Source organism: Sinocyclocheilus grahami, unplaced genomic scaffold (assembly GCF_001515645.1).
Source record: "Sinocyclocheilus grahami isolate Dianchi unplaced genomic scaffold, SAMN03320097.WGS_v1.1 scaffold83.1, whole genome shotgun sequence".
In the NCBI taxonomy this organism is placed as follows: Eukaryota; Metazoa; Chordata; class Actinopteri; order Cypriniformes; family Cyprinidae; genus Sinocyclocheilus; species Sinocyclocheilus grahami.
The window spans coordinates 1427237-1440327 of NW_015505262.1; the positions used below are offsets into that span (position 1 = coordinate 1427237).

At 36.0% G+C, this 13091-nt stretch overlaps 1 protein-coding gene across 4 annotated transcripts in view; it reads right to left on the reverse strand.

Moving 5' to 3' along the window:
- The window catches only part of LOC107586533 (neural cell adhesion molecule L1-like), a 55740-nt gene that overhangs the window by 14049 nt on the left and 28600 nt on the right, over positions 1-13091 (reverse strand). For all 4 annotated transcript variants that reach the window (XM_016273945.1, XM_016273943.1, XM_016273944.1 and 1 more), the window contains exons 2-5: positions 8922-9156; positions 7130-7144; positions 5784-5886; positions 4419-4612 (exon numbers count right to left, since the gene is read on the reverse strand). In XM_016273945.1, the coding sequence (XP_016129431.1) occupies positions 4419-4612; positions 5784-5886; positions 7130-7144; positions 8922-9045 (436 nt within the window). In that variant the 5' untranslated portion in view covers positions 9046-9156. The remainder of the gene's footprint in view (positions 1-4418; positions 4613-5783; positions 5887-7129; positions 7145-8921; positions 9157-13091) is intronic.

A 13091-nucleotide genomic window follows, 5' to 3' on the forward strand; every position in this document is an offset into this window, starting at 1 on the left:
GAAAACCTTATACAGCTTTTTTTCAGGATTATTTTATTTATAGAAAGTTCAAAAGAACCGCATTGCATGATTAGTGTAGTTACCAAATCTAAAACATAAAAAACGTTCTTGACTTGAAATAAACTAACTGAAATAAAATAAAATATGTAGTAGTAAACTTATTTTATTTCAACTAGTTGCCATTGCAGCATTTCTCATTTTCATTTAGTTTAACTTTATGTACTAAAATAACTAAAAAATAAAACTTATACAAAATAAATACATACTATAGGAATATATATAAAAAAAACTAATAAAAATAGAAACAACAAACCGCTAAATTTTGAGCTAAAACCTTAGCTATAATTAAAAAGAAAACAGAAAATACAAAAAAATAAAATAAAAATAAAAAACGTAATATCTCAATGATACTAAAATAACACTGCAGCATTCATTTGAAATAGAAATATTTAGTTGTCTTTATTTTCACTTATGATCAATGTAATGTATCCTCACTTAAAAGTATTGATTTCTTCTTTTTAAACTTTTTGCTGACTTTAAACTTGAATTCTTAGACACGGATGGGAAAGATTTAAAATGACTGTTTACAATACAATTTCGGATACATTTTATCCTTGTGAGAAACTGGAGTGTGCTAAGTAGCTAGCAAGCACAGCTGACATTATTCAGAAGATGCCTTAGCTTGAAATCATATGAAATAGATGTGCATATTAATGTGGCCAGCCCCAGCTGCGTGTGGAGTTCATAATATGTGGGCTATTGTTACCCCCGCTCATGCCGATTACTCTCACTTCCTGCACATATTAATCCCACAAGTGGCCATCCCAGCTGACACACTTACCCGACTCACACTGGTTTCTCAGGTAACTGTTGTCAGGGAAACTGGCAGAGAGGTCGGGATAGAGTGAAGGAGACAGGTAGATTGCTAGATAGCTAGTCAAAACAATAGTTTTGTTGTTTTTTTTCGTACAAAGTGCTGCTCAGTGTTGTGTTTGATAGCTAACTGGGATGCCATCTGGAATTTTTATTCGTTCTGGAATTCTTTGAACTACTAGCATGACTGGCACACACAATGAGCTGTAATTTTCCTCTAAATGTCATTTTGTGTGTATGACACAACAGGGGGCAGGGGGCTTGATTTTGGGCTGTTATCTGCTGTGCGCCAGATTCTCTACAGAAAACTCACTGCATGTGGTAACGTCAGGATATCAAACAGGCAATCATAAGTGTCGCTTTATAATGCTGCAGTAATGAGAGCGACTTACTCTCTGTGACGATACGAGCCTCGTTAGACACCGCCGTGCCGAGATCATTAGACGTGTAGCAGTTATATCTGCCCTGGTATTGGTGAATGGGTCCATCTTTGGCTGCCAAAGAAAAGGTCCCAGAATCTCTGGACACAGAGAGTTCAGGGTCTTTAGAGGGGTCAAACTCCACACCATCTTTCACCCAGCGGAACCTAGCAATAGTGCAAATAAGAAATACATTTCAGTCATTTTTATCATAATATAGAAAAATACTAAGCTTAAATTAAATTGCTATAGTGATAAAATATTTTTTTAACCAATCCCTTTTAAGATTAATAATAAATTCTCACAAAACTGTTCAACAGTTTGGTATCAATAAGATTTTTGATTTCTTTGAAAGCAATTAATACTACTATTCAGGAAGGATGCATTAAATTGGTCAAAAGTGAAGATAAATACATGAATAATGCTACAAAAGATTTCGGTTTCAACTAAATGCTGTTCTTTTGAACTTTCTGTTCATCTGAGATATTAAGCAGCACAGCAGTTTTCAGCTATGCTAATAATAATAATAAATGTTTCTTGAGCACTAAATAATCATATTAGAATGATTTCTGAAGGATCATGTGACACTGACACTGGCTGCTGAAAATTCAGCTTTGCCATCACAAGAATAAAATACATTTTTAAAATATATTACAATAAAAAACGAACTTTTTCAATTAAAAAAAACATTTACTTTGAATTAAATCTCTAAAGCCTTTATTTGATCAAAAATACTGTAAAAACTATGGTGAAATATTATTACAATTTAGAAACATTAAAAACCCTTATCGACCCCAAACTTTTGAATGCAAGTGTATATAATGCACGAAAATAGTATCCATAATACCTTATAATACACCTTAAAATAACTGTAACCATATTTACAATATTTACATTATAATACTCAAATATATAACCCTACCTATTTAAATCATGTTTAATGTGAATTAATGTTTAGTGTGAATTAAAAATGTCCATTTATCTGTCTTTTCTTACATTTTTATTTTTGAATACATTGAATATTGATTTCATTTTATTTTTAAGTGGCACTCCTAGTTTTCCATATCATATAGGCCTCAAAGCTAATAGACATAGCCATAAAAGACAAATTATGATTTTATGGAGTCTTTAAAAGACATAACATAGTATTATAATGCACGATATAGGTTTAAATGTGAATCAAGGAATTGGTAAGTATAATAGTGTATTGTAACTGTGGTTACAATTATTTATGAAAGAATGCAATGCAAAATAAAAAGCAATATATAAAGCATTATATACTGTATAGGCTTCAAGTAAACTTATCAAATTATGTAACATGTTGCTATGGATACTAACGTGGGCGGGGGATTCCCAATTGCCTCACAGGTGAGTGTGATGTCATCTGCTGAAAAGGTGGTGACAGACTCCGGCTGGGCGGTAATCACTGGGGGGCTTTTCACTGTGGAGAGAGTACACAATCACACACAAAACATTCAATTCAAATCAATCTAGTTACATTTCTGCGAGCTGTGAAGTTAGCAAAGCAACACCTTAAAAATAGAAATAGACATCTATTTTCACAGAGCTATAATAATTTCAGCTCATTTGTTAGTCGCTTCAGACGTGGATAAGGAAAGGTAAATTAGTCACAGTAGTTAGGCAGCCTTTCCGCTGACCTGCTGTAATCACATGACACCAATATTCAAAACAGCAATGATCTGCTGCGACACTGACTTCAGTAAAGTTTCCCACTAAACCTCAGCAATGTTCTGAAGCAAGTGCCCCTGAATCTCACCAATGCACACACTCAATTAGTTATTGAGGGAAACGCAATATCGTGCATGTCATTAGGAATTTCATCCCAAGTGAAAAGAGGGAAATGAAAAGCACGGTGTAAAGCATGCGGAGGTAATACATGGAGATTAGGTGAGCCTGAGATGTTCTCTAAGTGTCGGTTGTTACCAAATCTAAAACATAAAAAACGTTCTTGACTTGAAATAAACTAACTGAAATAAAATAAAATATGTAGTAGTAAACTTATTTTATTTCAACTAGTTGCCATTGCAGCATTTCTCATTTTCATTTAGTTTAACTTTATGTACTAAAATAACTAAAAAATAAAACTTATACAAAATAAATACATACTATAGGAATATATATAAAAAAACTAATAAAAATAGAAACAACAAACCGCTAAATTTTGAGCTAAAACCTTAGCTATAATTAAAAAGAAAACAGAAAATACAAAAAAAAACAAATAAAAATAAAAAACGTAATATCTCAATGATACTAAAATAACACTGCAGCATTCATTTGAAATAGAAATATTTAGTTGTCTTTATTTTCACTTATGATCAATGTAATGTATCCTCACTTAAAAGTATTGATTTCTTCTTTTTAAACTTTTTGCTGACTTTAAACTTGAATTCTTAGACACGGATGGGAAAGATTTAAAATGACTGTTTACAATACAATTTCGGATACATTTTATCCTTGTGAGAAACTGGAGTGTGCTAAGTAGCTAGCAAGCACAGCTGACATTATTCAGAAGATGCCTTAGCTTGAAATCATATGAAATAGATGTGCATATTAATGTGGCCAGCCCCAGCTGCGTGTGGAGTTCATAATATGTGGGCTATTGTTACCCCCGCTCATGCCGATTACTCTCACTTCCTGCACATATTAATCCCACAAGTGGCCATCCCAGCTGACACACTTACCCGACTCACACTGGTTTCTCAGGTAACTGTTGTCAGGGAAACTGGCAGAGAGGTCGGGATAGAGTGAAGGAGACAGGTAGATTGCTAGATAGCTAGTCAAAACAATAGTTTTGTTGTTTTTTTTCGTACAAAGTGCTGCTCAGTGTTGTGTTTGATAGCTAACTGGGATGCCATCTGGAATTTTTATTCGTTCTGGAATTCTTTGAACTACTAGCATGACTGGCACACACAATGAGCTGTAATTTTCCTCTAAATGTCATTTTGTGTGTATGACACAACAGGGGGCAGGGGGCTTGATTTTGGGCTGTTATCTGCTGTGCGCCAGATTCTCTACAGAAAACTCACTGCATGTGGTAACGTCAGGATATCAAACAGGCAATCATAAGTGTCGCTTTATAATGCTGCAGTAATGAGAGCGACTTACTCTCTGTGACGATACGAGCCTCGTTAGACACCGCCGTGCCGAGATCATTAGACGTGTAGCAGTTATATCTGCCCTGGTATTGGTGAATGGGTCCATCTTTGGCTGCCAAAGAAAAGGTCCCAGAATCTCTGGACACAGAGAGTTCAGGGTCTTTAGAGGGGTCAAACTCCACACCATCTTTCACCCAGCGGAACCTAGCAATAGTGCAAATAAGAAATACATTTCAGTCATTTTTATCATAATATAGAAAAATACTAAGCTTAAATTAAATTGCTATAGTGATAAAATATTTTTTTAACCAATCCCTTTTAAGATTAATAATAAATTCTCACAAAACTGTTCAACAGTTTGGTGTCAATAAGATTTTTGATTTCTTTGAAAGCAATTAATACTACTATTCAGGAAGGATGCATTAAATTGGTCAAAAGTGAAGATAAATACATGAATAATGCTACAAAAGATTTCGGTTTCAACTAAATGCTGTTCTTTTGAACTTTCTGTTCATCTGAGATATTAAGCAGCACAGCAGTTTTCAGCTATGCTAATAATAATAATAAATGTTTCTTGAGCACTAAATAATCATATTAGAATGATTTCTGAAGGATCATGTGACACTGACACTGGCTGCTGAAAATTCAGCTTTGCCATCACAAGAATAAAATACATTTTTAAAATATATTACAATAAAAAACGAACTTTTTCAATTAAAAAAAACATTTACTTTGAATTAAATCTCTAAAGCCTTTATTTGATCAAAAATACTGTAAAAACTATGGTGAAATATTATTACAATTTAGAAACATTAAAAACCCTTATCGACCCCAAACTTTTGAATGCAAGTGTATATAATGCACGAAAATAGTATCCATAATACCTTATAATACACCTTAAAATAACTGTAACCATATTTACAATATTTACATTATAATACTCAAATATATAACCCTACCTATTTAAATCATGTTTAATGTGAATTAATGTTTAGTGTGAATTAAAAATGTCCATTTATCTGTCTTTTCTTACATTTTTATTTTTGAATACATTGAATATTGATTTCATTTTATTTTTAAGTGGCACTCCTAGTTTTCCATATCATATAGGCCTCAAAGCTAATAGACATAGCCATAAAAGACAAATTATGATTTTATGGAGTCTTTAAAAGACATAACATAGTATTATAATGCACGATATAGGTTTAAATGTGAATCAAGGAATTGGTAAGTATAATAGTGTATTGTAACTGTGGTTACAATTATTTATGAAAGAATGCAATGCAAAATAAAAAGCAATATATAAAGCATTATATACTGTATAGGCTTCAAGTAAACTTATCAAATTATGTAACATGTTGCTATGGATACTAACGTGGGCGGGGGATTCCCAATTGCCTCACAGGTGAGTGTGATGTCATCTGCTGAAAAGGTGGTGACAGACTCCGGCTGGGCGGTAATCACTGGGGGGCTTTTCACTGTGGAGAGAGTACACAATCACACACAAAACATTCAATTCAAATCAATCTAGTTACATTTCTGCGAGCTGTGAAGTTAGCAAAGCAACACCTTAAAAATAGAAATAGACATCTATTTTCACAGAGCTATAATAATTTCAGCTCATTTGTTAGTCGCTTCAGACGTGGATAAGGAAAGGTAAATTAGTCACAGTAGTTAGGCAGCCTTTCCGCTGACCTGCTGTAATCACATGACACCAATATTCAAAACAGCAATGATCTGCTGCGACACTGACTTCAGTAAAGTTTCCCACTAAACCTCAGCAATGTTCTGAAGCAAGTGCCCCTGAATCTCACCAATGCACACACTCAATTAGTTATTGAGGGAAACGCAATATCGTGCATGTCATTAGGAATTTCATCCCAAGTGAAAAGAGGGAAATGAAAAGCACGGTGTAAAGCATGCGGAGGTAATACATGGAGATTAGGTGAGCCTGAGATGTTCTCTAAGTGTCGGTTGTTTTACGGATGAGTGGCCTGTGAAAGCATGGGAGAGCAGGAAGAAACTGAGACTAGAAGAATGAATAAGAGAGTCAGACAGCGAGAGAATAAAGCATTAGTGATGTAATCTACGGACAGAGTCACTGAGGCTATAAACAAGTGCTTATACTAGACACATAACAACACTGATGTCTAGGAATGGGTAGAGTGATCCTCACTATGCAGTTTAGACTTTAGACTTCCACATGCACAACTAGAAGGACTGGCTGTTCATTTAGCTTTAGGAATGGAAGCTTCTTGTTTCCAAACACCCTTCATTTTGCTTTAGTACGGAGGCACCAGAGTACATGCTGAACTGAAAAGACTATATCTGTCTGTCTGTCAGTCAGTCAATCTATCTTCATTTTAATGCCTAGAAAAGGTGGATAAGGAGGAGGAAAAACCATAGATTAAAAAAGGACACTGTTTAAAAATTAATGTAATTCCTGATGATGGACCAGCTTATGGACCATTAACCATTATAACTGGGAGGCATGTCCATCCCTCGTGCCTTTACGGAAGATCATCATTAATTTTAAAAGACTCATGCCTTAATGCACCCTTGAATTCTGCACAATCATTCCCACACTTCTAAATATAGCCTAACAAACAAATTTTGGCTGTTGCTGCAGGCTGTCTTCCGTTATTGGAATGAGTCTGGGAAATTTTAGTGGAGTAGAGCTAGTACATGCAGAAACATATGTTACATGCTAGAAATACTCACAGTCTCTTATTTTGTCTATCCATCGAGTCAGCAGGGGGGAAAAAATACATCTTTTTAGATTACAGTAATGCACATCGACAGCATGCACTCATGTTTTACACACTTGAACACTTAGAAGCATGCACACAGATACACATAAACTACACCTATATATTTATTATTCCTAAATTAAGTACAACACCCTTCATCTAACCCAAACCTCTACAGACACCTTTTTAATTAAGATATTGTCTCATTTATGAAACTTTTTTTCTAATGAGGATTAGATGTTTAATCGATTTGCACAGTTCCAGAAATTTGGCCCGCCCCTCACAAGAAACGCACATTTGTTCTTCTGTCATGGTGTGAACTTTCCATTGACTTCAATTGTTTTCTGTTTTAGTATTTTTTTTTTAATACTTATATATTTGATCCCCTCACAAAAACCATTTAGCATTTTTAGATTTTCATTAAGACATTATTAAATGTTTTTTAGGCTGTTTTCCTCATGATATGGTTCAGGTTTTACTATCCTCGTGAGTACATTCAGCTCCCACAGTGAAGACAAAACCTGACCTCCACCCACATAGACTGCATTAAGCCTTTTTTGTAATGAAACAAATGTTTGCGCTGGTATGATTACACTGTTTGGAGGCGAAACAAAGAAAACACATGATGCCAGCTCAGACACCTGGACTATAGATCAGCTGGCCAACAAGAGGTACACCAGAGATAACAAGATGCTGGCAAAGCAGAGCTAAAATAAACTCCCCATCTAGCTATTTTCCTTCCTTGACTTCAACCATTCTTTTGCAAGACTGCTTGGTCCTGCAGTCCCAACAACTTAAGAAAACAAATGTGCTGAATGTCTGAAAACTGCAACACGGGCCGTAAGACAGGAACAGAGCATTGGCACAGAGCATATGGGATTGCCCAGGTCAGGCTGTTTGCGCTAGCTGAACATATTAATGTGGGTGTTATCGATCTCATTGGTCACATCCATGTCCACATTTCCCGTTTAAAGGTCACTAATTGAAAGTCAAGAGAAACCGTGACCTTTAATGTAGGTGTAACACTTCACCGACATCTCATTCTGGTGCATTTCTGTTTTGCAGTTTTTATCAACTAGTCTTTCTCCTCTTCTTTTGTGTGTGTGTATCTTTGGAGGGGCGGGAAAGAGATGATGCATAGCTGCAATCTTAAATTGCAGATGTACAAAAATAGCAACAAACCCAGTGTTATCGATCTCATTGGTCACATCCATGTCCACATTTCCCGTTTAAAGGTCACTAATTGAAAGTCAAGAGAAACCGTGACCGTGAAGTAGGTGTAACACTTCACCGACATCTCATTCTGGTGCATTTCTGTTTTGCAGTTTTTATCAACTAGTCTTTCTCCTCTTCTTTTGTGTGTGTGTGTGTGTGTATCTTTGGAGGGGCGGGAAAGAGATGATGCATAGCTGCAATCTTAAATTGCAGATGTACAAAAATAGCAACAAACCCAGTGCTGTTTATAGCTTTAGGAAGCTTGTAGCAGCTGCTGTTTTTACAGTTCCAGCTCAGGTGCGTTTCAATCACTGCATGCTTGAATGTCCTTTCTAATCAGGCTAGGTGCTCAAATCAATAGTATAATCAATTTAACAATTAAACTCAATTAAAACATCTCATTCTGCACTTTTTAACTCACATGGACTTCTTTAACCATAACAATCTACCATAGCAAACATTATAATACTGCAAAAATCAATGCAAAAAAAAAAAAAAACTCGCCATGCACATGCATATTGAAGGCAATTGTAAAATCCTGTACTCACATTTGGATGGGATGTTGATGGTGGCATTCCCGGGCCTGGGAGCCACAGACAGCAGGAGGAGCGGGAACAGGAGAGCAGTGCATCGCCCCCTGCTGCCCACCTGCTGTTGTGACGTGGCAGGCATTGCACCTGCTGACAGGCACAAACAAAACGGGCAGGAAAATCTGCGATTATCCCAGTCAGGGAAGAGCAATCTTCACTGTTTCTTCTTCCTGTATGTTTCTCTCAGGTTTAACTGCAAGAGAGGAGAGAGAGAGAGTGAGGGGGAGACCCACGTGTGTAGAGAAAAACCATTCAGACCTCCACATGGCCCAGGACAGAGGGAGCCAGAAAGATGAGAGACAAAAGACAAAGTGAGAGGAAAAAATTGGGAGGGGTGAAGTTGGGGGCACAGTAAAAAACATATGTTAATGCATGATATGTTGTGACCATACAGTAGAGCAAACCATAGAGCATGGCGTTAGCAACACAAGGCCATGGGTTTGATTCCCTGGGAATGCATGAATTGATAAAAATATACTGTACTTAATGCAATGTAAGTCGCTTTAGATAAAAGCATCTGCCAAATGCATAAATATACATTTTAATACCAGTCAATTATTATAAAATATAATGTAGTGGTACCGTGGTAGAGTGATGGTATCAGACGCAATACCATGGTGCACAATAATTATCAAATTAATGTCATGTACCATGGCATTTACAGTACACTGTACTCCAGAGTACTTCAAAGAAGTCCAGCAAGCAACCATGGTAGTACCATGGTACTTTTGTTGGTTAAGATTAAATTATTTATACTGATAAATTAATAATAATGCTATTAATATCAAGATTTAATATTTGCAAATATGTATTATATTAATACTGATAATATTTATTATTATTATTTACTACTATAAGTATTTAATATTTATTCTTACATTAATACCGATTCTATCTATCTATCCATCTATCCATCTCTCTCTCTCTCTATATATATATATATACAGTGGGTACGGAAAGTATTCAGACCCCCTTAAATTTTTCACTCTTTGTTATATTGCAGCCATTTGCTAAAATCATTTAAGTTAATTTTTTTTCCTCATTAATGTACACACAGCACCCCATATTGACAGAAAAACACAGAACTGTTGACATTTTTACACACACACATATATATATACACACACACACATATATATATACACACACACACATACATATATATATACACATATATATAATTTTTTACTATTAGTAGTAGTAATAGTAGCAGTAGCATTAATACTATAATAATATTAATATTTAAGTTATCATTTATTTATTTGTTTGTTTGTACTGCTACTACTTCTACTACTACTAATAATAATACATATTATTGTATCTGATATTGGCAGAGTAATATCAGAGCTTACCTTTTTACTCTATGAAAAGTATTTCTATATACTCTATAAAATGTGTATGCTTCAAAGTTAGTTATCAGTCATAACATTAAAATATTCCTTATCAGCTAAATCTTCTATATCAAGGCACTTCACTATTTAAAGTGGCCAGTCTGGCCACTTATTCCTAAAAGACTCAATAGTAGATATAATACATTCAATTGATATAAATACCAGACATAATTTTATAGATAAAGTGACCGTAAGTGCAAGCACATGGCAAAATGTCCTTATCGCAATCACAGATCCACAGTCATCTCATAAAGCAATTTACTCAATGGATTTCCTCAGCAAGATCTCAGAAGACCTTAATGGTCAGGGTTATTATTGCATAATGATGAATGAAGGCCGGTGTAAGATAAATATAAAATAATGTCTGGGTCTTTTTGAGGAGACTCTTTAAAAGAGAAGATAAGCATCTATTAGAGCAGCTATCGCTCACGCCACAGGCTTCTCCATCTGTACTTGGGCCTGCCAAATGACACCACAAAGACCTGCGTGTGTGGCTCCATTTATCAGTACCATTACTGGATCAAACAACCATCTTTTTTCATTCACAAGCCTTGATCACAGTACTGTACAAAAAAAAGGAGCTCCCCGAGGACATATGATAAAAACTTTAGACAGAGAATGAGGATGAAATCAAGTAAGGAGCGAGTGAGGGATATTTTTGTTGGCTCGGGTGCAGTGTGTCTGATAGCAGCTGGAAGCTATGCATATCTTTAGTTGGGCACTGCTGTACCCTACTGGTGCCAAACCCTGGAGCTGAGTGACCTTGGAGCAGAAGGAAAGGTTGTAGGAGGAGTAAAGCACAATATTTCACTCTCCCACACCCTTGCACACACACAAAGACAACCCAGCTGAAAAGACCAGCCCAGACTAGCATGAATTTCCAAGTGGTTTCATGTAGGTCTGTGGTGGTTTGGGTTAGGTGGTGGACAAGGGCTGGATCACAGTTCCACATGGCCCCTGGGAACAGGCCTCCACCCTCTTCCCTGACACCTCTGCTGCCCCTAGTGGCAGACCCCATAATCAACATAAAACAAAACATATATAAAATTGTCAAAATAAATAAAAAAATACAACACAAATTGATATTATAATTACATGTAAAGTCACAAAAGAAAATCTGCCAAATTTTGTGGTTAAAAAAGGACATCCATTGTCAATAGTGTAGCAATGTATGAAATATACAGAAGTCACTTTCAAACTACTGTATTTTCCTGGAAAAAAAAAAAGTCACACCAGGTCAAAATTGTAATTGATGATTTGTAGTCCAGCAAATACGGTAAGTCCATGTAACCAACTATTTGAAACCATTGTGAAATCTGTGTGGGGAAATCATTTATCAATTATATAAAATCAACTATCAAAAGTTTTATCAAAGATTTGCTGAAAATGTAACCTTAATTATTTTTTCATGTCCTGGCTAATAACTGATAAATGGGTTGATCTAAAATTCCATAAAATTGTTTAAATACATTAAAAATAAAACACTAAAAACTAAAATCAGTCATTTTAAATGCTACAAGTGAACGGAGGCATCACAAAATTATAATGTACAGTATAAACAGTGGATATACATTTTTAGATTTGCTAAAGATTCAATTCACATGTACTAGTGTTTTTCAAGATTAACTCTGAGTGAGCCTGAGATGATGGCAAAGTTTATGTAAATTTAAAAATAGTAGAAATAAGCATGCACAATTAAATATCCAAATATGGGCCTATAAATATCTTATATCAACCAAAACCAGTAAATGAAAAACCTGATATGGAAGCAAAATCATGTATCCCTTATTATGGTCTTACTGCTGACAATTCCTTTGTGGACCAAGAAAATCTTGCTGTTTAAAACTATTCAAGCCTGACACCAATATATCAGCATCCCAAATATAACATGCTGATCTTTTCAACCTAGAAAAACTGTAGGAGGAGAAGTGATATTTAATGGAAATTTTTATCGCTACTGGAACATTTGAGTCACCATTTGCCACAGCCCACATAATGTTACTTACAGGTCACATATGGAAGATCATACACATAATGTTGGTGTAGCACCTCAGTCCTGGATTATGTGGCTCATTAAGCACAGTCACCTTGAATGGGCGCCGTGCCTGCAAATCTCATCGTGAAGGCAAGAATTAGAGGAGAGAAGAAAAGGAGGAGGAGCAGAAGGGATGATAGAAGATGACAGCTGAGACAGTAATCCCTTCCTCCATTAAATCACACAGCTGCCCAATCAATCAGTCACCTTTCCCCTCTTTTCATCCTCTAGAATCGACAATATTAGTATGAACTGATAAGAGGGGGAGGGGAATTGTCAGCAGCCAATTAGATGCCAGGTTAGCCTCTGTTGGCCTTTAACAAATGCCATCAAACGAGGATGAATTGAGTCGGGCCTTTACCGAACGGCTGAAGATTTCATTGGCACCGAGAGGTGCTGAGCGTAGTCCGATTAGCCCTGTCACACGGCCACTCTGGAGGGAGCCAGCCGCCAATCAAACTGGTGCCAATAACGTATGATCAAGCAGCAGCCGCTAACTAGGTGACCAAGTCAAGCATGACTGGCTTGCAGGGAATAGAGGAAGAAGGGAGGGTGTGGAACCAAAGGGGAGTGTCACATATCCATGAAATGAGCTCTAGGCACTACTTGAACCCCAACATGCTGATAAGAACCTTGTCTATCAAAGCTTACATGGCCTCTATTGCTGATGTGAGGGAGATTGACAATGGTCAGGGTCTCTCA